Here is a 27921-nt window from a genome sequence, read left to right on the forward strand (position 1 = left end):
TGTTTCCTTAACACTACCTGCCCTTCCACTAATCTTCATATCATCCGCAAACTTGATAGCAAAACCATCTATTCCATCATCCAAATCATTTATTTTCAGCATTAAAAAGAAGCAGTCCTAACACTGACTCCGGCAGAACACCACCAATCGCTGGCAGCCAACCAGAAAAGGATCCTTTTATTCCCACTCGCTGCCTCTTACCAATCAGCCAATGCTCTAACCATGCCAGTAACTTTCCTGTAATGTCATGGGCTCTTAACTTGGTAGGCACTGACCCCTCGGTTAATGTTAAAGATTGGGAACCCCTGATCTAAACGTCATCCCTTTGGAAATCTGATGCCAGATGCTCCTGTGAGATTTCAGTTGCCGGGATTACGGTTTACCAATACACCCTCACTTTCTGGAAGGTTAGATCAGCCAAGGTTTACTGTTTGGCCGATGCCCACCATTCTCCTCAGTCACTGCTCAACCCCCTCTCTCCCAGGATGCCTCCAGCACACTCTTGACTTCGAATTGGGCCTGCTGTGCTTATTTATTCCTTATTTCTTGTTGGAAAACATTGTTCTGGGGTGTGTAGATTTTGTCATCATTATGAAACAGTTGAACATATAGAATTACAGTGTGAAGCAAATCAAATGTAGGCTTCATTACAATCTTTGAGGTTGATAGTTTTAATTTTAAAAACTTTGGTAAGTACTGGGAGCGACTTTAATTCACAGTATTGTCTTTCATTACTTACAATCTATAGGGTTTTTGGGTAATTTAGCTTTCTTTTGAAAGAGAAGTAGTGCGGGTTTTCTCCAGGTCTCTACAGTAGAGTTTAGTCCAGTTGGTGGCGATAATGCACATTTAAATTGGGCTGTTAAGCGTCATTAAAAGTGAAAAGAGGAGGAGAGCGTTGCCCGGGGCAACTGCGAATTGTTAGGCGCGGCGCGGGCTGCCCCTAAGCAATGGAGGACCCCGGATCTGATGACGCAATAGTTCCGCGCCATCAGCCGGGCGCCCGGCCGGTGGCGGGTGTGATGTTGGCGGGTCTAAGCGGCGGCTCCGGGCCGGAGGGACTGGTGGTACTGACAGGTATTGGGGCTAGCGGTCGTACACCGCGGTCAAGGGTTGACAGGTGCTGGAATTGGGGTTAGTAGGCGTCGGAGTTACGCGGGTCATAGGTGTCGGGGTTAGGGGTCACATCTCCCAGGTCATGAGGGTTGTGGGTTGTTACAGGCACTGGTGTCAGAGACATCGGAGATCATGGATACCTGGGGTCAGGGGTCACGGGTCACAGCTCCCAGGTCATGAGGGTTGTGGGTTGTTACAGGCACTGGTGTCAGAGACATCGGAGATCATGGATACCTGGGGTCAGGGGTCACGGGTCACAGCTCCCAGGTCACGAGGGTTGTGGGTCGTTACAGGGACGCTGGGGTCGGGTGTCAGAGATAACAGGTACTGGGTACGTGGAGGTGGTGGATGGTGACAGACACCAGGGATCGCGGGGGTTACAGATACAGGAGCGGGGTAGGGTGTCACGTGTCATAAATACCTCGGGTTACAGATTCTGGGTCACAGGAATGGGGTCAGTGGTCACAGATGCCATGGTCTGGGTCATGAGTATCGATGGGTCAGAGGGACTTTGTAGATGTTACGCGTCAGACCCATTCTCTTGTGCACTTCAGTGGACGGGTGTAAAACAATGTGAATTTCCCCAAACATTTTCGGCTGAGTGACTGGGGTGGGAGTGACCTTAGTCTGCCCTGCCCGTATCCCTTTTTATCTCCACCCTCTCGATTCTATGCTTTCCCTTCACCCCTCTCCCACTGGGCAGAAAGCACATACCACCAGGCCCAAGGATTGCTTATATCCCACCGTTATCAGACTCTTAAACTCCTTATACAATATGATGAACTTTTGGTCTCACAATCTACCTTGTTATGATCTTGCATTTTATTGTTTACAGGTACTGCACTTTCTCTGTAGCTGTTACACGTTATTCTGCATTGTTATTGTTTTACCTTGTACTGTGTAATAAAAGACTAAAGATTACCTGTCACACATACATGAAAACGGTGAAATGCATTGTTTGTGTCAATGACCAACACAGTCCGAGGATGTGCTGGGGACAGCCCGCAAGAATCACCACACTTCTGGCACCAACATAGCATGCCCACAACTTACAAAATCAGGTTTATTATCATCGGCATGTGTCACGAATTTTGTTAACTTAGCAGCAGCAGTTCAATGCAATGCATGTTAATATAGAAAAAAGAAAATGAATTACAGTAAGTACATATGTATATTAAATAGTTACATTAAAAATAATGCAAAAACAAATCATATTTTTTTTTTAAAATGAGGTAGTGTTCATGAGTTCAATGGCTATTTGGGAATCAGATGGCAGAGAGGAGAAGCTGTTCCTGAATCACTGAGTGTGTGCCTTCAGTCTTCTGTACCTCGTTCCTGCTGGTGACAGTGAGAAAAGGGCATGCCCTGGGTGCTAGAGGATGCTGCCTTTCTGAGACATCACTCCTTGACGATGTCTTGGGTACTACATTGGCTAGTACCTATGATGGAACTGATTAACTTTACAGCTTTCTCTAGCTTTTGGTCCTCTGCAGTAGCCCCCCCCCCCCCTGCCCACACCCCCATACCAGAGAGTGATGCAACCTGTCAGAATGCTCTCCACGGTACATCTGTAGAAGTTTGAGTATTTTTGGTGACAAACCAAATGTCCTCAAACTCCTAATGAAATAGAGCCACTGCCTTTATAGCTGCATCGATATTTTGGTCTAGACTAGGACCTGAGATCTTGATACACCCAGGAACTTGAAGCTGTTACCTCTCTCCACTTCTGATCTCTCTATGAGGATTGGTATGTGTTCCTTCTTCTTACCCTTCCTGAAGTCCACAATCAGCTCTTTCATTTTACTGATGTTCAGTGCCAGGTTGTTGCTGTGGCACCATTCCACTAGTTGGCACATCTCACTCCTGTACACCCCCTCGTCACCACCTGAGATTCTACCAACAATGATTGTATCATCAGCAAATTTATAAATGGTATTTGAGCTATGCCTAGCCACACAGTCGTGGGTATAGAGAGTAGAGCAGTGGGCTAAGCACACACCCCTGAGGTGCGCCAACATTGAACATCAGCGAAGAGGAGATATTATCACCTACCCGAATGTGGTCTTCCGTTAGGAAGTTGAGGATCCAATTGCAGAGGGAGGTACAGAGGCCCAGGTTCCATAGCTTACCAATCAGGATTGTAGGAATGATGGCATTAAATGCTGAGCTATAGTCGATGAACAGTATCCTGACGTAGCACGGTAGGCATTCTTTATGGTGGTGAAGCAATGGTCATGTGTGTTGTTTCCTCTGGTATTGCAAGTGATTTGTTGAAAATAAATATTTAGTGATTTCTTTTATCAGGCCGACCTAGTGAAAATCCCCCAAAATGATGGTGAAGGCGTCAGTGTGTACTGTTTCGTGCATGTTGATCCCACTGCTCTGTTTGACATTGGCCTGAGGTGGAATGTATACCGCTACCAAAATGATCGCAGAAGTCTCCCACGGCAGATAAAATGAACGACACTCAATTGCAAGATAGAAACCATAGAAACTACAGCACAGAAACAGGCCTTTTGGCCCTTCTTGGCTGTGCCAAACCATTTTCTGCCTAGTCCCACTGACCTGCACACGGACCATATCCCTCCATACACCTCCCATCCATGCATCTGTCCAATTTATTCTTAAATGTTACAAAAGAACCCGCATTTACCACCTCATCTGGCAGCTCATTCCATATTCCCACCACTCTCTGTGTGAAGAAGCCCCCCCTAATGTTTCCTTTAAACTTTTCGCCCCTCACCCTTAACCCATGTCCTCTGGTTTTTTTCTCCCCTTGCCTCAGTGGAAAAAGCCTGCTTGCATTCACTCTATCTATACCCATCATAATTTTATATACCTCTATCAAATCTCCCCTCATTCTTCTATGCTCCAGGGAATAAAGTCCTAACCTATTCAACCTTTCTCTGTAACTGAGTTTCTCAAGTCCCAGCAACATCCTTGTAAACCCTCTCTGCACTCTTTCAACGTTATTTATATCCTTCCTGTAATTTGGTGACCAAAACTGAACACAATACTCCAGATTCAGCCTCACCAATGCCTTATACAACCTCATCATAACATTCCAGCTCTTATACTCAATACTTCGATTAATAAAGGCCAATGTACCAAAAGCTCTCTTTATTACCCTATCAACCTGTGACGACACTTTTAGGGAATTTTGTATCTGTATTCCCAGATCCCTCTGTTCCACTGCACTCCTCAGTGCCTTACCATTAACCCTGTATGTTCTACGTTGGTTTGTCCTTCCAACGTGCAATACCTCACACTTGTCAGTATTAAACTCCATCTGCCATTTTTCAGCCCATTTTTCCAGCTGGTCCAAGTCCCTCTGCAGGCTCTGAAAACCTTCCTCACTGTCTACTACACCTCCATTCTTTGTATCATCAGCAAACTTGCTGATCCAATTTACCACATTATCATCCAGATCATTGATATAGATGACAAATAACAATGGACCCAGCACTGATCCCTGTGGCACACCACTAGTCACAGGCCTCCACTCGGAGAAGCAATTCCACTCTTTGGCTTCTTCCATTGAGCCAATGTCTAATCCAATTTACCACCTCTCCATGTATACCTAGCGACTGAATTTTCCTAACTAACCTCCCATGCTGGACCTTGTCAAAGGCCTTACTGAAGTCCATGTAGACAATATCCACTGCCTTCCCTTCATCCACTTTCCTGGTAACCTCCTCGAAAAACTCTAATAGATTGGTCAAACATGACCTACCACGCACAAAGCCATGTTGACTCTCCCTAATAAGCCCCTGTCTATCCAAATGCTTGTAGATTCTGTCTCTTAGTACTCCCTCCAATAATTTACCTACTACTGACGTTAAACTCACCGGCCTATAAATTCCCGGATTACTTTTTGATCCTTTTTTAAACAACGGAACAACATGAGCCACTCTCCAATCCTCCGGCACTTCACCCGTAGACAGCGACATTTTAATTATTTCTGCCAGGGCCCCCGCAATTTCAACACTAGTCTCCTTCAAGGTCCGAGGGAACACTCTGTCAGGTCCCAGGGATTCATCCACTTTAATCTTCCTCAAGACAGCAAGCACCTCCTCCTTTTCAATTTGTACAGTTTCCATGGTCTCACTACTTGATTCCCTCAATTCCATAGATTTCATGCCAGCTTCCTTAGTAAATACAGACGCAAAAAACCTATTTAAGATCTCCCCCATTTCCTTTGGTTCCGCACAAAGCCGACCACTCTGATCTTCAAGAGGACCAATTTTATCCCTTACAATCCTTTTGCTCTTAATATACTTGTAAAAGCTCTTTGGATTATCCTTCACTTTGACTGCCAAGGCAACCTCATGTCTTCTTTTAGCCCTCCTGATTTCTTTCTTAAGTATTGTCTTGCACTTCTTATACTCCTCAAGCACCTGATTTACCCCCTGTTTCCTATACATTTCATACAACTCCCTCTTCTTCTTTATCAGAGTTCCAATATCCCTTGAGAACCAAGGTTCCTTATTCCTATTCAATTTGCCTTTAATCCTGACAGGAACATACAAACTCTGCACTCTCAAAATTTCCCCTTTGAAGGCTTCCCACCTACCGATCACATCCTTGCCAGAGAACAACCTGTCCCAATCCACGCTTTTTAGATCCTTTCTCACTTCTTCAAATTTGGCCTTCTTCCAGTTCAGAACCTCAACCCTAGGACCAGATCTACCCTTGTCCATGATCAAATTGAAACTAATGGTGTTATGATCACTGGAACCAAAGTGCTCCCCTACACAGACTTCCGTCACTTGCCCTAATTCGTTACCTAACAGGAGATCCAATATTGCATCTCCTCTAGTTGGTCCCTCTATATATTGATATAGAAAACTTTCCTGAACACATTTTACAAACTTTAAACCATCTAGACCCCTAACAGTATGGGAGTCCCAATCAATGTATGGAAAATTAAAATCCCCTACCACCACAACTTTATGTTTCCTGCAGTTGCCTGCTACCTCTCTGCAGATTTGCTCTTCCAAGTCTCGTTGACTATTGGGTGGTCTGTAATACAATCCCACTAATGTGGCCATACCTTTCCTGTTTCTCAGCTCCACCCATAAGGACTCAGTAGACAAGCCCTCTAATCTGTCCTGCCTGAGCACTGCTGTAATATTTTCCCTAACAAGCAATGCTACACCCCCACGTTTCATTCCTCTGCCTCGATCACATCTGAAACATCGGAACCCTGGAATATTAAGCTGCCAGTCCTGCCCCTCCTGTAGCCAAGTTTCACTAATTGCTACAACATCATAATTCCACGTGTCAATCCACGCCCTCAACTCATCCGCCTTCCCCGCAATACTCCTAGCATTGAAATATATACACCTCAGAAGATTTTTACCACCACTCACAACCTTTCTATCAGTGGATTTGCTTAAACCTTCAACATCATTTATTTTCACCCCAGCCACACTGTCAGCTCTGGCATTCTGGTTCCCAGCCCCCTGCAAGTCTAGTTTAAAGCCTCCCCAATGGCACTAACAAACCTCCCTGAAAGGATATTGGTCCCCCTGTGGTTCAAGTGTAACCCGTCTCTCTTGTACAGGTCCCACCTGCCCCAGAAGAGGTCCCAATGATCCTGAAATCTGAAACCCTGCCCCCTACACCAGTTCCTCAGCCACTTGTTCCTCCTCCAGAGCATCCTATTCCTACCCTCACTGGCACCTAGCACAGGTAGCAATCCTGAGATTACCACCCTTGAGGTCCTGCTTTTCAACTTCCTACCAAGCTCTCTATACTCACTCTCCAGGACCTCCTCACTATTCCAGTCTGGTGAGCAGAGTTGAGACAACACCAAGAGGAGGTGATCATGAAGCCTATTCCTCCACCTCTGCTTTTGAGTGACTGCACAGTCCTATCCTAACGGTGTAGAGTAAACCGGTCAATCTGAACCTCACCTGTACCAGCCTCTTTGGACTGTGGGAGGGAACGGAGCACCCAGAGGAAACGCACGCGGTCACAGAGAGAGCACACAAAGGCCTTGGAGGTGGCAGGCGGGAACTGGGCTTCAATGACAATAACTGGCACTGTAAAATGTTACACTACCCACCAATCCGTACAAACAGTGTGCAAGGCAAGCATATCACCATATCTCAGTAACAATAATAAACCAATTCCAGTTCCAATCCTCTCTGTCCAGGAAACTGGTGTTCTCCTCTGGGAACAGGGAACGTTGGAGGGAGGGGAGACTGAAATGAGGAATTCAAAATCAAGAAAGAATATTGGAAAGAGATTGACTGGGGATGGAGTTTACATTAGACGGGAAAACATTCACATGGACCTTTGCTATTTGTGCATGACTTGTTGTTTTTGTTTTGTATATTTCCTACTGTAACCTGGAGTGATTTTTAAATGCTGGGTGGTGTGGCTCAAAGAAGGGCCTGTTCCAATAAATAATAAAACAAATTTTTCCCTGATAATAAAGCTGCTTCTCGTTCCGTGGTGTCACTCTTCCAGGAGAACAGAACTGAGAGCGTCCTGTTCTGTTAGGGAGATGGATGGCAATGTTTTGTATAGATGTTCTCTGTGTACCCAGGGCGTGTCCTCTTCTCAGTGTAACCACCGGGAAGGAGGTACAGAAGCCTGAAGGCACACGCTCAGTGATTCAGGAACAGCTTCTTGCCCTCTGCCGTCAGACTTCTGAATGGATATTGAACCCATGAACACCACCTCACTGTTTGCTCTAACTTATTTTATATGTTTCTGATTGTGAATTGTAGTATATTTTTATGTCCTTGCACTGGACTGCTGCTGCAAAACATCAAATTTCCCCACAACTGTCAGTGATCCTGACTCTGGACTGGTTGACGTGAGCTGGAAGGTGGGTCTGATTGGGATCACAGGGTGGCTGGTAACACTGGGGGGGTGGTGGCTGACTGCTAGTCATTGCTTGCCTCCTTACCTCCTGCTGCAGACAGCCTGGAATGCGAGGGCCGGAGCCTGCTGAAGAGTCTGGTGAAGAGTGCAGCTCTGCGGTAAGCTCCAGGTCTGATGGCGGTGTTGGAGTCTGGGGGGAGGGTGGGGGGGTCACCAAACAACCCAGAGCAGAACTGTTACACGTTGGCATTGCATTGCCCCTGGAGGCATTGAACTAGATTCTGTGAGAGGGTGCAGAGGAGATTTATCAGGATGCTGCTGGGGTTAAAGAGCTGGTCCTATGAGGAATGGTTAAGCAAGCTAGGGTTTTTCTCTTTGAAGCAAAGAAGGATGAGAGGTGACTTGATAGAGGTGGAGAAGAAATGGCATAGATCGAGTAGACAGCCAGAGACTTTTCCCAGAGCGGAAATGGCTATATAGGGAGTATAACTAGATGAAAGTATGGAGGGGATGTTGGAGGTAGGTTTATTACACACAGAGTGCCGGGTATGGAGAACATACTGCCGGGGAGGTGGTACAGGGAGATATATTTAAGTCACTCATAGGCAGACACATAGATGAGAGGAAAACGAAGAGCTATGTGGGAAGGAAGGGTAGATTGATCTTCAAGTCAGTTAAAGGGTTAGCACAACATTGGGGGCTGAAGGGCCTGTGCTGTCTGGTTCTAGATCCAGAGGCAACTTCAAAATTAAATGTACACACACAAAATGCTGGAGGAACACAACGGGTCAGGCAGTATCAATGGAAAAGAGTGAACAGCTGACAGTTCGGTCTGAGACCCTTCGTCAGGACCGGAAAGGAAGGAGGATAGCTGAAGGTGAGGGGTGAAGCCAGGTGGGTAGGAAAGGTAAAGGGCTGGAGAGGAAGACAAGGAGAGCAGACCATGTACAACTGACTTCCAGGCTAAACTGAAAAAAGACTGCAAAGAGGAGAAGGTTATCACTGAATTTGCAAAGTTCTTTCAATATCTATTGCATTTCTTACTTGGATGGGATATGGCACAGGAGATGATATTTGGTGCTGGGTGGGGTGGGCTCAGGGTTTACTATTTGGAGCTGGGTGGTGTTTGTGATGATAAACCCGTTCCTGATTGACAAGTTGGGTGCAGCTTGTAGCTTTGCACTTCATGGGAAATGTTTCAGCTTTTGAGGCCGATTTGCAAGGGTGATGTCAGAGCTGTTGTTAAAGGTGAAGCAACTGCTGGAGTAATTGGAAGTGGGAGAGGCTAAGGCAAGATTAAATTGGAGTGTTTCTGTCGGGGGGGGGGATGACAAGGTTGGTATGGAAGTAATTGTAGAGATGCTGAAATTAAAATAATTGGCAGAAGCAGGATTTCCTAATTAGGATTTCCTAACTGTGATATTGGGAAAGGGCAGAGTAATTTATTTGGAGCTTCTGAAAAGTTTGTCAATGGGGCTAGAAATACCAGTGTTAACTGCTAGTGCCAGTGAGTTACCAGTGGTAACAGATGGGGCCAGTGAAGTCCTTAACCAGCAATGCCAGTGAAGTGCCAGCATTAAACGCCCGTGCCAGTGTTTAACCATGAATGTCGGTGTTATATGTGAGTGTCAGTGTTGGTGATGCCAGTGAAATGCCTGTGTTAAACAGCAATACCAGTGCCAATTAAATGTCTGTTAAACAACAGTGCCAGTGTGAAACAATGCTGCCCATGTTAAACAACAGTGCCATTCAAATGACAGTGTTCAATGAGAATGCATTGTTTTTTGTAAAGCCCACCGAACCTTCTGCAGCACAGGCTGCTGACAGCAGCTGCCCAGGGTCCTCTGTCCTGGGACAGTCTTTCAAGTTGTCCCGGGGTGTTGCCCATCTTTGAACATCCTTCTGCCAGGGAAAAGGTCTTTGGAGCTTCTGTTGGCATTTTGGTAGCTCAGGGTTTTTACGGGATGGGGTTGCTAACTCCAAACCCATGTGTTAGGGTACGTCCTGGATGGTGAAAGTATTTAATAATTGATGTCACCTTCTTGTGGTTACTGATTTTTGAAAATGTCCTCAATGCTGGGGAAGCTGGTGCCCATGATGGAGCTGGCTGAGGCAGCTTTTTCTGATCCTGTGCTGATGCAGCCAGTCAGAATACTCTGCATGGTACACCTGTAGAGATTGGCTGGAGACTTTGGTGATGTACCAAATTTTCTCAAACTCCTAATGAAACATGGCTGCTGTCTGGCCTTCTTTGTGGCTGCATCGATACGTTGGGCCCAGGACAGATCCTCAGAGATACTGACACCCAAGAAGCTGAAGCTGCTCACCCTTTCCACTGCTGATCCCTCAAGGACTGGTGTCCGAAGTCCCCAATCAGCTGGAAGGGCCTGCATGAGGCTGAGAGGCCAGTGACATTGTGTGTTGTTTTGCCACTCTTTGCAGGGAGGAGTGTGTCCATGTGGCCACCCTCGAGCTCTCCATGTTGGAGTTCTGCGAGGGGCTGGATGAGAGCGTGAAGGCGAGGTGAGTTGGTGGGGAACGTATCGCCTGGTCATGAGGATCAGGGCAATACCGGGGAACAACAAACCAGGACTCTGGTTCGAGCGGCGTCTGTGGGAGGGGAACTGCCGACTTTTCAGCTCAGGCTCTGCTAGTGGGGAGGGTTTGAGTCAGGCCAGTCGGTGATGGGAGGATTGAGCAGGGGGTGAAGAGTGACGGAGGAGGGGGTGAGGGTGAAGGCAGGAGTGTGATATGTGGATCCTGGGACGGTGATGGTGATGGGCAGGTCCGGTGGGAGTTGGCCACTGTGCTTGTCTCCTGGTGAAGGGTGTGGGAGGAATCGGCTGTGATTGGGAATCAGGATAGGTGGGGTTCACGCGAGGTTGGGAACGGTCTGACTCTTGCCCCTCCCTGCTCAGGCTGAGATTTGAGGATGGTTTCAGCGACCCCCTGCACTGGGAGCAGAGCGATGCCTTCCCCTTGGAGCGGTTCACCGGCCCAGAGCTGGTGTCCTGGCTGGAAATGGACCTGGGATCGGCAGGAAAGCACTGGATGCTTGTGCTGGATTCCCTCAGCCAACTCCTGCAGGCAAGAGGGGCCGCGACCCTCTGCCGGGACCTACACGCATTCCAGCGGAGAGCCGCCTCTGCAGGTCAGTGAGCCTCGATTGGTGGGGTACAGGTCATCAAGTCATCATCTGGGATGCAGGATCATGACACCCAGGTCACTGGTCAGAGACCCTTCACTGCTGTGGTCATGTTGAGCCTCCTGCCCCAGGTCAAAGATCAGGCATTTCACATCACAGGCAGGGAAAGCTGTTCCCCTGCTGGGGTCACAGGTCACTGGCTCTTAAGACAGATCAGAGGCCACTTGATTCCTGATGGAGTTCACCAAGTGTTGACTCAAGTCAGAGGTCATTGCTTTCTGTCAAAGATAACTGAAATTTTGCATATTGCTGGTCAAAGGTCACTGATTCTGATCAAAGATTAGTGATACTCAGTCTATGTTACAGGTCAGAGGTCATAAGTGACCAGCTCTTGATGTAGGTCACAGGTCATAGATTCCAGGCAAAGGTCACTGACTCACTCCCTCAGGTTGTAGGTCATCTCATTGACATAGGTCAGAGGTTACAGATTCCTGTGAGAGGTCACAGATCCCTTTGTCAGGCCCATGAAGCTCAGAATCGGTTCCACTTTGGAAGGAGAGGATGGTCGGGGAGGGACAGCAGGTGAAGAGTTGTGAGTGCTGGAGGGCAATCTGTTTGGGATTCAGTGGGACCCAGAGCCTCCCTCTGCTCTCTCCTCAGGTCTGGGGATAGGGCGGGTGCTGGGCCTGCTCCACGCTGACCTTCACCAGCCCCAGGAACTGGACGTCGTGGCCCAGATGGCGAATGCCGTGGTATCACTTACCCCTATCGCCCAGGGTCACCGTTTGTGCCGGGAATTTACAGCACACGCCATTGCGACCTGCTCCCACAGAAGCAAGTCAGGCAAAGTCCACCGGACGGTTAGTGTCTCTCCCACTCTTCCCACTCGAACCCTTCCTCCATCCCTCCCTCTGCCCACTCGAACACTTCCCCTCTCCCACTGGAACCCTTCCCCCTCCCTCTCCTCCCACTCGAACCCTTCCCCTCTCCCTCTCCTCCCACTCGAACCCTTCCCCCTCCCTCTCCTCCCACTCGAACCCTTCCCCTCTCCCTCTCCTCCCACTCGAACCCATCCCCTCTCCCACTGGAACCCTTCCCCTCTCCCTCTCCCTCTCCCTCTCCTCCCACTCGAACCCTTCCCCTCTCCCTCTCCTCCCACTCGAACCCATCCCCTCTCCCACTGGAACCCTTCCCCTCTCCCTCTCCCTCTCCCTCTCCTCCCACTCGAACCCTTCCCCTCTCCCTCTCCTCCCACTCGAACCCTTCCCCTCTCCCTCTCCTCCCACTCGAACCCTTCCCCTCTCCCTCTCCTCCCACTCGAACCCTTCCCCTCTCCCTCCTCCCACTCGAACCCTTTCCCTCTCCCTCCTCCCACTCGAACCCATCCCCTCTCCCTCCTCCCACTCGAACCCTTCCCCACTCCCACTAGAACCCTTCCCCTCTCCCTCCTCCCACTCGAACCCTTCCCCACCGCCCACACAAACCCTTCCCCTCTCCGTCTCCTCCCACTCGATCCCTTCCTCACTCCCTCCTCCCACTCGATCCCTTCCTCACTCCCACTCGAACCCTTCCCTTCCTCACTCCCACTCAAACCCTTCCCTTCTCCCTCCTCCCACTCGAACCCTTCCCCTCTCCCTCCTCCCACTCAAACCCATCCCCTCTCCCTCCTTCCACTCAAACCCTTCCTCACTCCCACTCGAACCCTTCCCTTCTCCCTCCTCCCACTCGAACACTTCCCCTCTCCCACTGGAACCCTTCCCCCTCCCTCTCCTCCCACTCGAACATTTCCCCACTCCCTTCTCCCACTCGAACCCTTCCCCACCGCCCACACAAACCCTTCCCCTCTCCTCCCACTCGAACCCTTCCTCACTCCCACTCGAAACCTTCCCCTCTCCCTCCTCCCACTCCAACCCTTCCCCACCGCCCACACAAACCCTTCCCCTCTCCCTCTCCTCCCACTTGAACCCTTCCTGTCCGCCCACTCGAACCCTTCCCCTCTCCCTCTCCACCCACACAAACCCTTCCCCTCTCCCTCTCCTCCCACTCGAACCCTTCCCCTCTCCCTCTCCTCCCACTCGAACCCAACCCCTCTCCCTCTCCTCCCACTCAAACCCTTCCCTTCTCCCTCTCCTCCCACTCGAACCCTTCCCCTCTCCCTCTCCTCCCACTCAATCCCTTCCTCACTCCCACTCGAACCCTTCCCCTCTCCCTCCTCCCACTCAAACCCATCCCCTCTCCCTCCTTCCACTCGAACCCTTCCCCTCTCTCACCGCCCACACTAACCCTTCCCCTCTCCCTCTCCTTCCACTCGAACCCTTCCCCTCTCCCACTCGAACCCTTCCTGTCCTCCCACTCGAACCCTTCCTGTCCTCCCACTCGAACCCTTCCTCTCTCCCTCTCCTCCCACTCGAACCCTTCCCCTCTCCCTCCTCCCACTCGAACCCTTCCCTTCTCCCTCTCCTCCCACTCGAACCCTTCCCCCTCCCTCTCCTCCCACTCGAACCTTTCCCCTCTCCCTCCTCCCACTCGAACCCTTCCCCACCGCCCACACAAACCCTTCCCCTCTCCTCCCACTCGAACCCTTCCCCTCTCCCTCTCCTCCCACTCGAACCCAACCCCTCTCCCTCTCCTCCCACTCAAACTCTTCCCTTCTCCCTCTCCTCCCACTCGAACCCTTCCCCTCTCCCTCTCCTCCCACTCGAACCCTTCCCCTCCCTCTCCTCCCACTCGAACCCTTGCCCTCTCCCTCCTCCCACTCGAACCCTTCCCCACCGCCCACACAAACCCTTCCCCTCTCCCTCTCCTCCCACTCGAACCCTTCCCCTCTCCCTCCTCCCACTCGAACCCATCCCATCTCCCTCCTTCCACTCGGACCCTTCCTCACTCCCACTCGAAACCTTCCCCTCTCCCTCCTCCCACTCCAACCCTTCCCCACCGCCCACACAAACCCTTCCCCTCTCTCTCTCCTCCCACTCGAACCCTTCCCCTCTCCCTCTCCTCCCACTCAAACCCTTCCCCTCTCCCTCTCCTCCCACTCAAACCCTTCCCCTCTCCCTCTCCTCCCACTCAAACCCTTCCCTTCTCCCTCTCCTCCCACTCGAACCATTCCTCTCTCCCAATTGAACCCTTCCCCTCTCCCTCTCCTCCCACTCGAACCCTTCCTCACTCCCACTCGAGCCCTTCCCCTCTCCCTCCTCGTACTTGAACCCTTCCCCTCTCCCTCCTCCCACTCGAACCCTTCCCCTCTCCCACTCAAACCCTTCCCCTCTCGCTCTCCTCCCACTCGAACCCTTCCTCACTCCCACTGGAACCCTTCCCCTCTCCCTCTCCTCCAACTCGAATCCTTCCTCACTCCCACTCAAACCCTTCCCCTCTCCCACTCGAACCCTTCCCCTCTCCCTCTCCTCCCACTCGAACCCTTCCTCACTCCCACTGGAACCCTTCCCCTCTCCCTCTCCTCCCACTTGAACCCTTCCTCACTCCCACTCAAACCCTTCCCCTCTCCCACTCGAACCCTTCCCCTCTCCCACTCAAACCCTTCCCCTCTTCCTCTCCTCCCACTCGAACCCTTCCCCTCTCCCACTCGAACCCTTCCCCTCTCCCTCTCCTCCCACTCGAACCCTTCCCCTCTCCCTCTCCTCCCACTCGAACCCTTCCCCTCTCCCTCCTCCCACTCGAACCCTTTCCCTCTCCCTCCTCCCACTCGAACCCATCCCCTCTCCCTCCTCCCACTCGAACCCTTCCCCACTCCCACTAGAACCCTTCCCCTCTCCCTCCTCCCACTCGAACCCTTCCCCACCGCCCACACAAACCCTTCCCCTCTCCGTCTCCTCCCACTCGATCCCTTCCTCACTCCCTCCTCCCACTCGATCCCTTCCTCACTCCCACTCGAACCCTTCCCTTCCTCACTCCCACTCAAACCCTTCCCTTCTCCCTCCTCCCACTCGAACCTTTCCCCTCTCCCTCCTCCCACTCAAACCCATCCCCTCTCCCTCCTTCCACTCAAACCCTTCCTCACTCCCACTCGAACCCTTCCCTTCTCCCTCCTACCACTCGAACACTTCCCCTCTCCCACTGGAACCCTTCCCCCTCCCTCTCCTCCAACTCGAACCTTTCCCCACTCCCTTCTCCCACTCGAACCCTTCCCCACCGCCCACACAAACCCTTCCCCTCTCCTCCCACTCGAACCCTTCCCCTCTCCCTCTCCTCCCACTCGAACCCTTCCCCTCTCCCTCTCCTCCCACTCGAACCCTTCCCCTCTCCCTCTCCTCCCACTCGAACCCTTCCCCTCTCCCTCCTCCCACTCGAACCCTTTCCCTCTCCCTCCTCCCACTCGAACCCATCCCCTCTCCCTCCTCCCACTCGAACCCTTCCCCACTCCCACTAGAACCCTTCTCCTCTCCCTCCTCCCACTCGAACCCTTCCCCACCGCCCACACAAACCCTTCCCCTCTCCGTCTCCTCCCACTCGAACCCTTCCCCTCTCCCTCTCCTCCCACTCGAACCCTTCCCCTCTCCCTCTCCTCCCACTCGAACCCTTCCCCTCTCCCTCCTCCCACTCGAACCCTTTCCCTCTCCCTCCTCCCACTCGAACCCTTTCCCTCTCCCTCCTCCCACTCGAACCCATCCCCTCTCCCTCCTCCCACTCGATCCCTTCCTCACTCCCACTCGAACCCTTCCCTTCCTCACTCCCACTCGAACCCTTCCCTTCTCCCTCCTCCCACTCGAACCCTTCCCCTCTCCCTCCTCCCACTCAAACCCATCCCCTCTCCCTCCTTCCACTCAAACCCTTCCTCACTCCCACTCGAACCCTTCCCTTCTCCCTCCTCCCACTCGAACCCTTCCCCTCTCCCACCGCCCACACAAACCCTTCCCCTCTCCCTCCACTCGAACCCTTCCTCTCTCCCTCTCCTCCCACTCGAACCTTTCCCCTCTCCCTTCTCCCACTCGAACCCTTCCCCACCGCCCACACAAACCCTTCCCCTCTCCTCCCACTCGAACCCTTCCCCTCTCCCTCTCCTCCCACTTGAACCCATCCCCTCTCCCTCTCCTCCCACTCAAACCCTTCCCTTCTCCCTCTCCTCCCACTCGAACCCTTCCCCTCTCCCTCTCCTCCCACTCGAACCCTTCCCCTCTCCCTCTCCTCCCACTCGAACCCTTCCCCTTTCCCTCCTCCCACTCGAACCCTTCCCCACCGCCCACACAAACCCTTCCCCTCTCCCTCTCCTCCCACTTGAACCCTTCCCCTCTCCCTCCTCCCACTCGAACCCATCCCTTCTCCCTCCTTCCACTCGGACCCTTCCTCGATCCCACTCGAAACCTTCCCCTCTCCCTCCTCCCACTCCAACCCTTCCCCACCGCCCACACAAACCCTTCCCCTCTCTCTCTCCTCCCACTCGAACCCTTCCTGTCCTCCCACTCGAACCCTTCCCCTCTCCCTCTCCTCCCACTCAAACCCTTCCCCTCTCCCTCTCCTCCCACTCAAACCCTTCCCTTCTCCCTCTCCTCCCACTCGAACCATTCCTCTCTCCCAATTGAACCCTTCCCCTCTCTCTCTCCTCCCACTCGAACCCTTCCTCACTCCCACTCGAGCCCTTCCCCTCTCCCTCCTCGTACTTGAACCCTTCCCCTCTCCCTCCTCCCACTCGAACCCTTCCCCTCTCCCACTTAAACCCTTCCCCTCTCGCTCTCCTCCCACTCGAACCCTTCCTCACTCCCACTCGAACCCTTCCCCTCTCCCTCTCCTCCCACTCGAACCCTTCCTCACTCCCACTGGAACCCTTCCCCTCTCCCTCTCCTCCCACTTGAACCCTTCCTCACTCCCACTCAAACCCTTCCCCTCTCCCACTCGAACCCTTCCCCTCTCCCACTCAAACCCTTCCCCTCTTCCTCTCCTCCCACTCGAACCCTTCCCCTCTCCCACTCGAACCCTTCCCCTCTCCCTCTCCTCCCACTCGAACCCTTCCCCTCTCCCTCTACTCCCACTCGAACCCTTCCCCTCTCCCTCCTCCCACTCGAACCCTTTCCCTCTCCCTCCTCCCACTCGAACCCTTTCCCTCTCCCTCCTCCCACTCGAACCCATCCCCTCTCCCTCCTCCCACTCGATCCCTTCCTCACTCCCACTCGAACCCTTCCCTTCCTCACTCCCACTCGAACCCTTCCCTTCTCCCTCCTCCCACTCGAACCCTTCCCCTCTCCCTCCTCCCACTCAAACCCATCCCCTCTCCCTCCTTCCACTCAAACCCTTCCTCACTCCCACTCGAACCCTTCCCTTCTCCCTCCTCCCACTCGAACCCTTCCCCTCTCCCACCGCCCACACAAACCCTTCCCCTCTCCCTCCACTCGAACCCTTCCTCTCTCCCTCTCCTCCCACTCGAACCTTTCCCCTCTCCCTTCTCCCACTCGAACCCTTCCCCACCGCCCACACAAACCCTTCCCCTCTCCTCCCACTCGAACCCTTCCCCTCTCCCTCTCCTCCCACTTGAACCCATCCCCTCTCCCTCTCCTCCCACTCAAACCCTTCCCTTCTCCCTCTCCTCCCACTCGAACCCTTCCCCTCTCCCTCTCCTCCCACTCGAACCCTTCCCCTCTCCCTCTCCTCCCACTCGAACCCTTCCCCTTTCCCTCCTCCCACTCGAACCCTTCCCCACCGCCCACACAAACCCTTCCCCTCTCCCTCTCCTCCCACTTGAACCCTTCCCCTCTCCCTCCTCCCACTCGAACCCATCCCTTCTCCCTCCTTCCACTCGGACCCTTCCTCACTCCCACTCGAAACCTTCCCCTCTCCCTCCTCCCACTCCAACCCTTCCCCACCGCCCACACAAACCCTTCCCCTCTCTCTCTCCTCCCACTCGAACCCTTCCTGTCCTCCCACTCGAACCCTTCCCCTCTCCCTCTCCTCCCACTCAAACCCTTCCCCTCTCCCTCTCCTCCCACTCAAACCCTTCCCTTCTCCCTCTCCTCCCACTCGAACCATTCCTCTCTCCCAATTGAACCCTTCCCCTCTCTCTCTCCTCCCACTCGAACCCTTCCTCACTCCCACTCGAGCCCTTCCCCTCTCCCTCCTCGTACTTGAACCCTTCCCCTCTCCCTCCTCCCACTCGAACCCTTCCCCTCTCCCACTTAAACCCTTCCCCTCTCGCTCTCCTCCCACTCGAACCCTTCCTCACTCCCACTCGAACCCTTCCCCTCTCCCTCTCCTCCCACTCGAACCCTTCCTCACTCCCACTGGAACCCTTCCCCTCTCCCTCTCCTCCCACTTGAACCCTTCCTCACTCCCACTCAAACCCTTCCCCTCTCCCACTCGAACCCTTCCCCTCTCCCACTCAAACCCTTCCCCTCTTCCTCTCCTCCCACTCGAACCCTTCCCCTCTCCCACTCGAACCCTTCCCCTCTCCCTCTCCTCCCACTCGAACCCTTCCCCTCTCCCTCTCCTCCCACTCGAACCCTTCCCCCTCCCTCTCCTCCCACTCGAACCCTTCCCCTCTCCCTCTCCTCCCACTCAAACCCTTCCCTTCTCCCTCTCCTCCCACTCGAACCATTCCTCTCTCCCAATTGAACCCTTCCCCTCTCCCTCTCCTCCCACTCGAACCCTTCCTCACTCCCACTCGAGCCCTTCCCCTCTCCCTCCTCGTACTTGAACCCTTCCCCTCTCCCTCCTCCCACTCGAACCCTTCCCCTCTCCCACTCAAACCCTTCCCCTCTCGCTCTCCTCCCACTCGAACCCTTCCTCACTCCCACTGGAACCCTTCCCCTCTCCCTCTCCTCCAACTCGAATCCTTCCTCACTCCCACTCAAACCCTTCCCCTCTCCCACTCGAACCCTTCCCCTCTCCCTCTCCTCCCACTCGAACCCTTCCTCACTCCCACTGGAACCCTTCCCCTCTCCCTCTCCTCCCACTTGAACCCTTCCTCACTCCCACTCAAACCCTTCCCCTCTCCCACTCGAACCCTTCCCCTCTCCCACTCAAACCCTTCCCCTCTTCCTCTCCTCCCACTCGAACCCTTCCCCTCTCCCACTCGAACCCTTCCCCTCTCCCTCTCCTCCCACTCGAACCCTTCCCCTCTCCCTCTACTCCCACTCGAACCCTTCCCCCTCCCTCTCCTCCCACTCGAACCCTTCCCCTCTCCCTCTCCTCCCACTCGAACCCTTCCCCCTCCCTCTACTCCCACTCGAACCCTTCCCCCTCCCTCTCCTCCCACTCGAACCCTTCCCCTCTCCCTCTCCTCCCACTCGAACCCTTCCCCCTCCCTCTCCTCCCACTCGAACCCTTCCTGTCCTCCCACTCGAACCCTTCCCCTCTCCCTCTCCACCCACACAAACCCTTCCCCTCTCCCTCTCCTCCCACTCGAACCCTTCCCCTCTCCCTCTCCTCCCACTCGAACCCATCCCCTCTCCCACTGGAACCCTTCCCCTCTCCCTCTCCCTCTCCCTCTCCTCCCACTCGAACCCTTCCCCTCTCCCTCTCCTCCCACTCGAACCTATCCCCTCTCCCACTGGAACCCTTCCCCTCTCCCTCTCCCTCTCCCTCTCCTCCCACTCGAACCCTTCCCCTCTCCCTCTCCTCCCACTCGAACCCTTCCCCTCTCCCTCTCCTCCCACTCGAACCCTTCCCCTCTCCCTCTCCTCCCACTCGAACCCTTCCCCTCTCCCTCTCCTCCCACTCGAACCCTTCCCCTCTCCCTCCTCCCACTCGAACCCTTTCCCTCTCCCTCCTCCCACTCGAACCCATCCCCTCTCCCTCCTCCCACTCGAACCCTTCCCCACTCCCACTAGAACCCTTCCCCTCTCCCTCCTCCCACTCGAACCCTTCCCCACCGCCCACACAAACCCTTCCCCTCTCCGTCTCCTCCCACTCGATCCCTTCCTCACTCCCTCCTCCCACTCGATCCCTTCCTCACTCCCACTCGAACCCTTCCCTTCCTCACTCCCACTCAAACCCTTCCCTTCTCCCTCCTCCCACTCGAACCTTTCCCCTCTCCCTCCTCCCACTCAAACCCATCCCCTCTCCCTCCTTCCACTCAAACCCTTCCTCACTCCCACTCGAACCCTTCCCTTCTCCCTCCTACCACTCGAACACTTCCCCTTTCCCACTGGAACCCTTCCCCCTCCCTCTCCTCCAACTCGAACCTTTCCCCACTCCCTTCTCCCACTCGAACCCTTCCCCACCGCCCACACAAACCCTTCCCCTCTCCTCCCACTCGAACCCTTCCCCTCTCCCTCTCCTCCCACTCGAACCCTTCCCCTCTCCCTCTCCTCCCACTCGAACCCTTCCCCTCTCCCTCTCCTCCCACTCGAACCCTTCCCCTCTCCCTCCTCCCACTCGAACCCTTTCCCTCTCCCTCCTCCCACTCGAACCCATCCCCTCTCCCTCCTCCCACTCGAACCCTTCCCCACTCCCACTAGAACCCTTCTCCTCTCCCTCCTCCCACTCGAACCCTTCCCCACCGCCCACACAAACCCTTCCCCTCTCCGTCTCCTCCCACTCGAACCCTTCCCCTCTCCCTCTCCTCCCACTCGAACCCTTCCCCTCTCCCTCTCCTCCCACTCGAACCCTTCCCCTCTCCCTCCTCCCACTCGAACCCTTTCCCTCTCCCTCCTCCCACTCGAACCCATCCCCTCTCCCTCCTCCCACTCGATCCCTTCCTCACTCCCACTCGAACCCTTCCCTTCCTCACTCCCACTCGAACCCTTCCCTTCTCCCTCCTCCCACTCGAACCCTTCCCCTCTCCCTCCTCCCACTCAAACCCATCCCCTCTCCCTCCTTCCACTCAAACCCTTCCTCACTCCCACTCGAACCCTTCCCTTCTCCCTCCTCCCACTCGAACCCTTCCCCTCTCCCACCGCCCATACAAACCCTTCCCCTCTCCCTCCACTCGAACCCTTCCTCTCTCCCTCTCCTCCCACTCGAACCTTTCCCCTCTCCCTTCTCCCACTCGAACCCTTCCCCACCGCCCACACAAACCCTTCCCCTCTCCTCCCACTCGAACCCTTCCCCTCTCCCTCTCCTCCCACTTGAACCCATCCCCTCTCCCTCTCCTCCCACTCAAACCCTTCCCTTCTCCCTCTCCTCCCACTCGAACCCTTCCCCTCTCCCTCTCCTCCCACTCAAACCCTTCCCCTCTCCCTCTCCTCCCACTCGAACCCTTCCCCTCTCCCTCCTCCCACTCGAACCCATCCCTTCTCCCTCCTTCCACTCGGACCCTTCCTCACTCCCACTCGAAACCTTCCCCTCTCCCTCCTCCCACTCCAACCCTTCCCCACCGCCCACACAAACCCTTCCCCTCTCCCTCTCCTCCCACTCGAACCCTTCCTGTCCTCCCACTCGAACCCTTCCCCTCTCCCTCTCCACCCACACAAACCCTTCCCCTCTCCCTCTCCTCCCACTCGAACCCTTCCCCTCTCCCTCTCCTCCCACTCGAACCCAACCCCTCTCCCTCTCCTCCCACTCAAACCCTTCCCTTCTCCCTCTCCTCGCACTCGAACCCTTCTCCTCTCCCTCTCCTCCCACTCAATCCCTTCCTCACTCCCACTCGAACCCTTCCCTTCTCCCTCCTCCCACTCAAACCCATCCCCTCTCCCTCCTTCTACTCGAACCCTTCCCCTCTCTCACCGCCCACACTAACCCTTCCCCTCTCCCTCTCCTTCCACTCGAACCCTTCCCCTCTCCCACTCGAACCCTTCCTGTCCTCCCACTCGAACCCTTCCTGTCCTCCCACTCGAACCCTTCCTCTCTCCCTCTCCTCCCACTCAAACCCTTCCCCTCTCCCTCCTCCCACTCGAACCCTTCCCTTCTCCCTCTCCTCCCACTCGAACCCTTCCCCCTCCCTCTCCTCCCACTCGAACCTTTCCCCTCTCCCTCCTCCCACTCGAACCCTTCCCCACCGCCCACACAAACCCTTCCCCTCTCCTCCCACTCGAACCCTTCCCCTCTCCCTCTCCTCCCACTCGAACCCAACCCCTCTCCCTCTCCTCCCACTCAAACTCTTCCCTTCTCCCTCTCCTCCCACTCGAACCCTTCCCCTCTCCCTCTCCTCCCACTCGAACCCTTCCCCTCCCTCTCCTCCCACTCGAACCCTTCCCCTTTCCCTCCTCCCACTCGAACCCTTCCCCACCGCCCACACAAACCCTTCCCCTCTCCCTCTCCTCCCACTTGAACCCTTCCCCTCTCCCTCCTCCCACTCGAACCCATCCCTTCTCCCTCCTTCCACTCGGACCCTTCCTCACTCCCACTCGAAACCTTCCCCTCTCCCTCCTCCCACTCCAACCCTTCCCCACCGCCCACACAAACCCTTCCCCTCTCTCTCTCCTCCCACTCGAACCCTTCCTGTCCTCCCACTCGAACCCTTCCCCTCTCCCTCTCCTCCCACTCAAACCCTTCCCCTCTCCCTCTCCTCCCACTCAAACCCTTCCCTTCTCCCTCTGCTCCCACTCGAACCATTCCTCTCTCCCAATTGAACCCTTCCCCTCTCCCTCTCCTCCCACTCGAACCCTTCCTCACTCCCACTCGAGCCCTTCCCCTCTCCCTCCTCGTACTTGAACCCTTCCCCTCTCCCTCCTCCCACTCGAACCCTTCCCCTCTCCCACTCAAACCCTTCCCCTCTCGCTCTCCTCCCACTCGAACCCTTCCTCACTCCCACTCGAACCCTTCCCCTCTCCCTCTCCTCCCACTCGAACCCTTCCTCACTCCCACTGGAACCCTTCCCCTCTCCCTCTCCTCCCACTTGAACCCTTCCTCACTCCCACTCAAACCCTTCCCCTCTCCCACTCGAACCCTTCCCCTCTCCCACTCAAACCCTTCCCCTCTTCCTCTCCTCCCACTCGAACCCTTCCCCTCTCCCACTCGAACCCTTCCCCTCTCCCTCTCCTCCCACTCGAACCCTTCCCCTCTCCCTCTACTCCCACTCGAACCCTTCCCCCTCCCTCTCCTCCCACTCGAACCCTTCCCCTCTCCCTCTCCTCCCACTCGAACCCTTCCTGTCCTCCCACTCGAACCCTTCCCCTCTCCCACTCGAACCCTTCCCCTCTCCCTCTCCTCCCACTCGAACCCTTCCCCTCTCCCTCTCCTCCCACTCGAACCCTTCCCCCTCCCTCTCCTCCCACTCGAACCCTTCTCCTCTCCCACTCGAACCCTTCCCCTCTCCCTCTCCTCCCACTCGAACCCTTCCCCTCTCCCTCTCCTCCCACTCGAACCCTTCCCCCTCCCTCTCCTCCCACTCGAACCCTTCCCCTTTCCCTCCTCCCACTCGAACCCTTTCCCTCTCCCACTCAAACCCTTTCCCTCTCCCTCTCCTCCCACTCGAACCCTTCCCCTCTCCTTCTCCTCCCACTCGAACCCTTCCCCTCTCCCCCTCTGCCACTCGAACCCTTGGCAGAGGTTAGGGGTTTACTGGGAATTGGAGGACGTGGTTATAATGGGAGCGGTAGAGGGTATAGCGGGAGGGGATGAGGTGTGGAGGTGAGGGAAGTGATGACGGTTGTAGAGGGAGGGAGGGGGTGAGGGGCGTAGTGGGGAGGGAGGGGTGAGTGTTATAGTGGGAGGGGTGAGGGGTTTAGTCGGGAGGAAGGGGGTGAGGGGTGTATTGGGAGGGTGATGGGTGTGTTGAGAGGGAGTGGGAGATGATGTGGGTTGGGGTTTCACAAGATCACAAGACAAAGCAGCAGAAGTAGTCCATTCAGCCCATCAAGTCTGCTCCATTACTCCACCTTAAGCTAAACTATTCTCCCATCTAGTTCCAGTTTCTGGCTTTTTCTCCATATTGCTTGATACCCTGACTAATTAGATACCTGTCAATCTCCTCCTTAAACACCCTCAATGATCGGGCCACCACAGCTGTATGTGGCAACGAATTCCCTAAATCCACGACCCTCTGGCTAAAAACATTTCTCCTCATCTCTGTTTTAACTGGGTACCCTCTAATTCTAAGACTGTGGCCTCTTGTCCTGGACTCACCCACCAAGGGAAACAGCCTTTCCACATCTACTCTGTCCAACCCTTTCAACATTGTAAATGTTTCTATGAGATCCCCTCTCATTCTTCCATACTCTAATGAATACAATCCAAGAGCTGACAAACGCTCCTCATGTGTTTGCCCCTGCATTCAGGAATCATCCTGGTAAATCTCCTCTGAACTCTCTCCAACATCAAAACATCCCTTCTAAGATAGGGGGTCCAAAACTGCACACAGTATTCCAGCTGAGGTCTCACCAGTGCCCCACTGAGCCTCATCAACACCTCCTTACTCTTATACACTATTCCTCTTGAAATGAGTGCCAACATAGCATTCGCTTTCCTTACTGCCGATCCAACCTGGTGGTTAACCTTCAGGGTGTCCTGCATGAGGTTGGTAGGTGGATGTGTTGGAGGAGTTGAGTTAGAAGGTGGGTTAGTTGAGGTAAGGAGGCAGCGAGTGCAGGATAACCCCTTCCTGCCCTCCGCCGCAGGTGGAGTGTTTCACTGTGGAGGACGGTCTCAGACTCAGGACGGCGGTGGTCCCATTCCCGGACGAGGCGCCAACAGAGACATCGGTAAAGGTACCGGGGCTCCCGTGGGCTCCCGACCCCTCCACCCAATCCGGCAGGGAGAGTGCTGTGTCCCCAATGTCCGAGCTCCCATCTGTACTGTCTCCCCCTCACACCCTCAGAGTCAGCAACACCCTGTCCCTGTAATTCCTCACTGGCACCTTTCCCCTCGTCCTCACTCTCCAATCCTCCCTTCACCCAGTCTTCCTCACTTTCCAATCCTCCCTTCAACCAGTCTTCCTCACTCTCCAATCCTCCCTTCACCCCGTTATCCTCTGTGACCCCCCACCCCGTTCTCCTCTGTGACCCCCCACCCCATCCTCCTTTGTGACCCCCCCAACCCGTCCTTCTCTGTGACCCCCCCACCCCCTTCCCCTCTGTGACCCCTGTTACGTACCCCGTAACTGGATTGCCAAACCAGCAGAAATGGAACACTCGTTGGAGTCTGGATCACTGAGAACTAGTAAAGTTTTATTAAAGAAACCAATAATACAGTGCTCTAGTCGTAAGGATATAAATGTAACAGGTTAGCAATGATAATGCACACATGTACACAGAACTAGGGTAATAGGAATCAATCAAGCTCTATCGCAGTCTAGGGGTAAAATGATCAGTCTCAAGTGATGCAGAGTTCAGTTCAGCTTAGTACAGTTCGCAGTAATCGCTGTTGTGCCGTTGGAGAGGGAGAGAGAGAGAGGGGGCGGGATGCAATTTGGTTCAGGCAGACCTTTGATGTCTCCACAGTTAGCTTTCGGGCAGACCCTTTTTGATGTCTTCTATCCTGCTGTGGTCACCGACTGTGACCCCTCCGTTCCGGATACGACCATTCTTCCGGGGTGAACCGGGCACCCAGGCAAGGGCGGACACACACACCAGGTTCCCGCCAATCGTACCTTTACACCCTGTGAGCCTGTGGTCAGTTCCCACGAACCGGACCTCCAAACTCCCACCACTTGTGGGGGCACAATGCTCTTTCCAGGGTCTTGTTATCTCGTGGTCTCGTGGTGTGCTGTGCCTTAGCGAACCTGCTCTTTTTATCCCCCTGCTGGGGTATCACCTGTCCATCAAACTTCAAACTTCAAACAGTTCAGGTTCAAAGCAACTGGTCTGTCAATATTCTGAATTGTGTTTCTTTTCCGTTAATCCCTCTCTCCTCTCTTATTGGCATTTTAAATGTTTCTCCATTGTCTCTCTTACCTCTCTCATTAGCATCAATCATCCGATAGCTTGGTTTGGCTTCGCATCCCCCGCCCCATCCTCCTCTGTAACCCCCACCCCGCCCTCCCGTGTGACCCCTCCCGCCCCATCCTCCCCTGTAACCCCTCCCACCCCGTCCTCCTTTGTGACCCCCCCACCCCGTCCTCCCCTGTGACCCCCCCCCACCCCGTCCTCCCCTGTGACCCCCATCCCATCCTCCTCTGTGACCCGCCCCCTACCCACTCATCCCCCCCACCCCGTCCTCCCCTGTGACCCCCATCCCATCCTGCTCTGTGACCCCCCCCCACCCCGTCCTCCCTTGTGACCCCCATCCCATCCTCCTCTGTGACCCCCCCACCCCGTCCTCCCTTGTGACCCCCATCCCATCCTCCTCTGTGACCCGCCCCCTACCCACTCATCCCCCCCCATTCCACAGCTTCTTGGTGCCTCCCCTCCCATCTGTGTCCCACACCGTCTTGCCACACCCCACATGTCCCTGTTCTGTGATTCTCTCTGCCCTGCCCCTGTTAGGTGGACCCCACCGCGGACCTGACCTTCAACCTGCGGCTGACAGTAGAGGAGCAGCAAGCAAGGTCATCTGTCCCACTGCCCTACCACCTCTCTCCTGCCAGGTATGTGTCCGGGGAGGCAGGGGCAGGTTAAAGTTCAAGGAGTTAGGTGTCGTGTCTCTCCATCAAAATAAACCTGGTCTCCCCTTCTCCACCCCTGGTCCTTCCCTTCCCTCCCAACCTGTCGCTCAATGCAGCTCTGTCTGAACTGGTGGTCACTTGAGGGAGGGAGAATGGATGGCAGTGGGGGTGGCAAGGGGGTGAGGGAGGGGATGAGCCCAGAAAGTGTGCATTGCCCAGAACTGACTGACTGACTGTCTCTCTCCCCTCCCTCTGTCACTATCCATCACTCTCCCCCCTGTCCCTCTGCATCTCTTTCTCTCTCTTCCTTTGTGTGTCTCTCTCACCCCCCCTCCCCCCTCTCCCATTGTCTCTATCCATCACTCTCCCTGTCCCTCTACATCTCACTCCCTGTCCCTCTGTGTGTGTCTCTCTGTCTCCATCTGTCCCTTCCCCTCCCTCTGTCACTATCCATCACTCTCCCTGTCCCTCTACATCTCACTCCCTGTCCCTCTGTGTGTGTCTCTCTGTCTCCATCTGTCCCTTCCCCTCCCTCTGTCACTATCCATCACTCTCCCTGTCCCTCTGTGTGTGTCTCTCTGTCTCCATCTGTCCCTTCCCCTCCCTCTGTCACTATCCATCACTCTCCCTGTCCCTCTGTGTGTGTCTCTCTGTCTCCATCTGTCCCTTCCCCTCCCTCTGTCACTATCCATCACTCTCCCTGTCCCTCTGTGTGTGTCTCTCTGTCTCCATCTGTCCCTTCCCCTCCCTCTGTCACTATCCATCACTCTCTGTCCCTCTGTGTGTGTCTCGCTATCTCTATATGTCCCTTCCCCTCCCATTGTCTCTATCCATCACTCTCTCCCCGTCCCTCTGCATCTCTCTCTCTGTCCCTCTGTGTGTGTGTCTCTCCCCCCCCCCCCCCCACTTCTCCCAATCGCTCTCTGCCGGAGCAGGAAGGCTGCCCTCTTACAAGGAGATAGCAAGGCAAAGATTCACTACCAGCCCGACGCCAACGACGATTTTGACGAGGAAGATCCTGATGACGACCTGGACATCTGAGGAATCCACTGGACTTGTACTATCTGCACTCCCCCTCACCCTCAGTGATGTGGTCAGGATGTTGAGTCATTGTGCCTCTGTCAGGGACTTTCCCGTTATTGGGATCGCCCCCGGTAACCACAACGAGGACAGAGAAACAAATGAGAACCCACTGCTGACCACTGACATCTCTGATGGCAGCTGCCCACCACTTCCATGGATCCTCGTTTCTCCCTCTGCTCCAAACTTTGGGACCTTCAGCCTCTTCTGGTGTTAAATAAAATATTTGCGTTTTATTACAGATTTCTTGTTTTGAGCAGCACATACTCCCGGGGTCAGACACAGAGTGAAGCTCCCTCCACACCGTCCCATCACACACTCCCGGGGTCAGACACACAGTGAAGTTCCCTCCAAACCGTCCCATCACACACTCCCG

At 54.6% G+C, this 27921-nt stretch overlaps 1 protein-coding gene across 1 annotated transcript; it reads left to right on the forward strand.

Moving 5' to 3' along the window:
- Window positions 1-948: 948 nt before the first annotated feature.
- Window positions 949-27781, forward strand: elp5 (elongator acetyltransferase complex subunit 5). Its single transcript, XM_072258480.1, has 8 exons — window positions 949-1077; window positions 8051-8111; window positions 10396-10476; window positions 10872-11104; window positions 11759-11958; window positions 24541-24630; window positions 26347-26447; window positions 27401-27781. The coding sequence occupies exons 1-8, from the start codon at window positions 951-953 to the stop codon at window positions 27504-27506; spliced, it is 999 nt and encodes a 332-aa protein (XP_072114581.1). The 5' UTR covers window positions 949-950; the 3' UTR covers window positions 27507-27781.
- Window positions 27782-27921: the final 140 nt, after the last annotated feature.

Source organism: Mobula birostris, chromosome 5, assembly GCF_030028105.1.
Source record: "Mobula birostris isolate sMobBir1 chromosome 5, sMobBir1.hap1, whole genome shotgun sequence".
NCBI lineage: Eukaryota > Metazoa > Chordata > Chondrichthyes > Myliobatiformes > Myliobatidae > Mobula > Mobula birostris.

What these genes read in the sequence shown, in the direction of transcription:
- elp5 (XM_072258480.1), top strand. Translation starts at nt 951, where the DNA reads ATGGAGGACCCCGGATCTGATGACGCAATAGTTCCGCGCCATCAGCCG. An exon ending in GTGAAGAGTGCAGCTCTGCG is followed by an intron (nt 8,112 to 10,395) that starts GTAAGCTCCAGG and finishes CACTCTTTGCAG; the next exon opens with GGAGGAGTGTGTCCATGTGG. An exon ending in TACCACCTCTCTCCTGCCAG is followed by an intron (nt 26,448 to 27,400) that starts GTATGTGTCCGG and finishes CTGCCGGAGCAG; the next exon opens with GAAGGCTGCCCTCTTACAAG.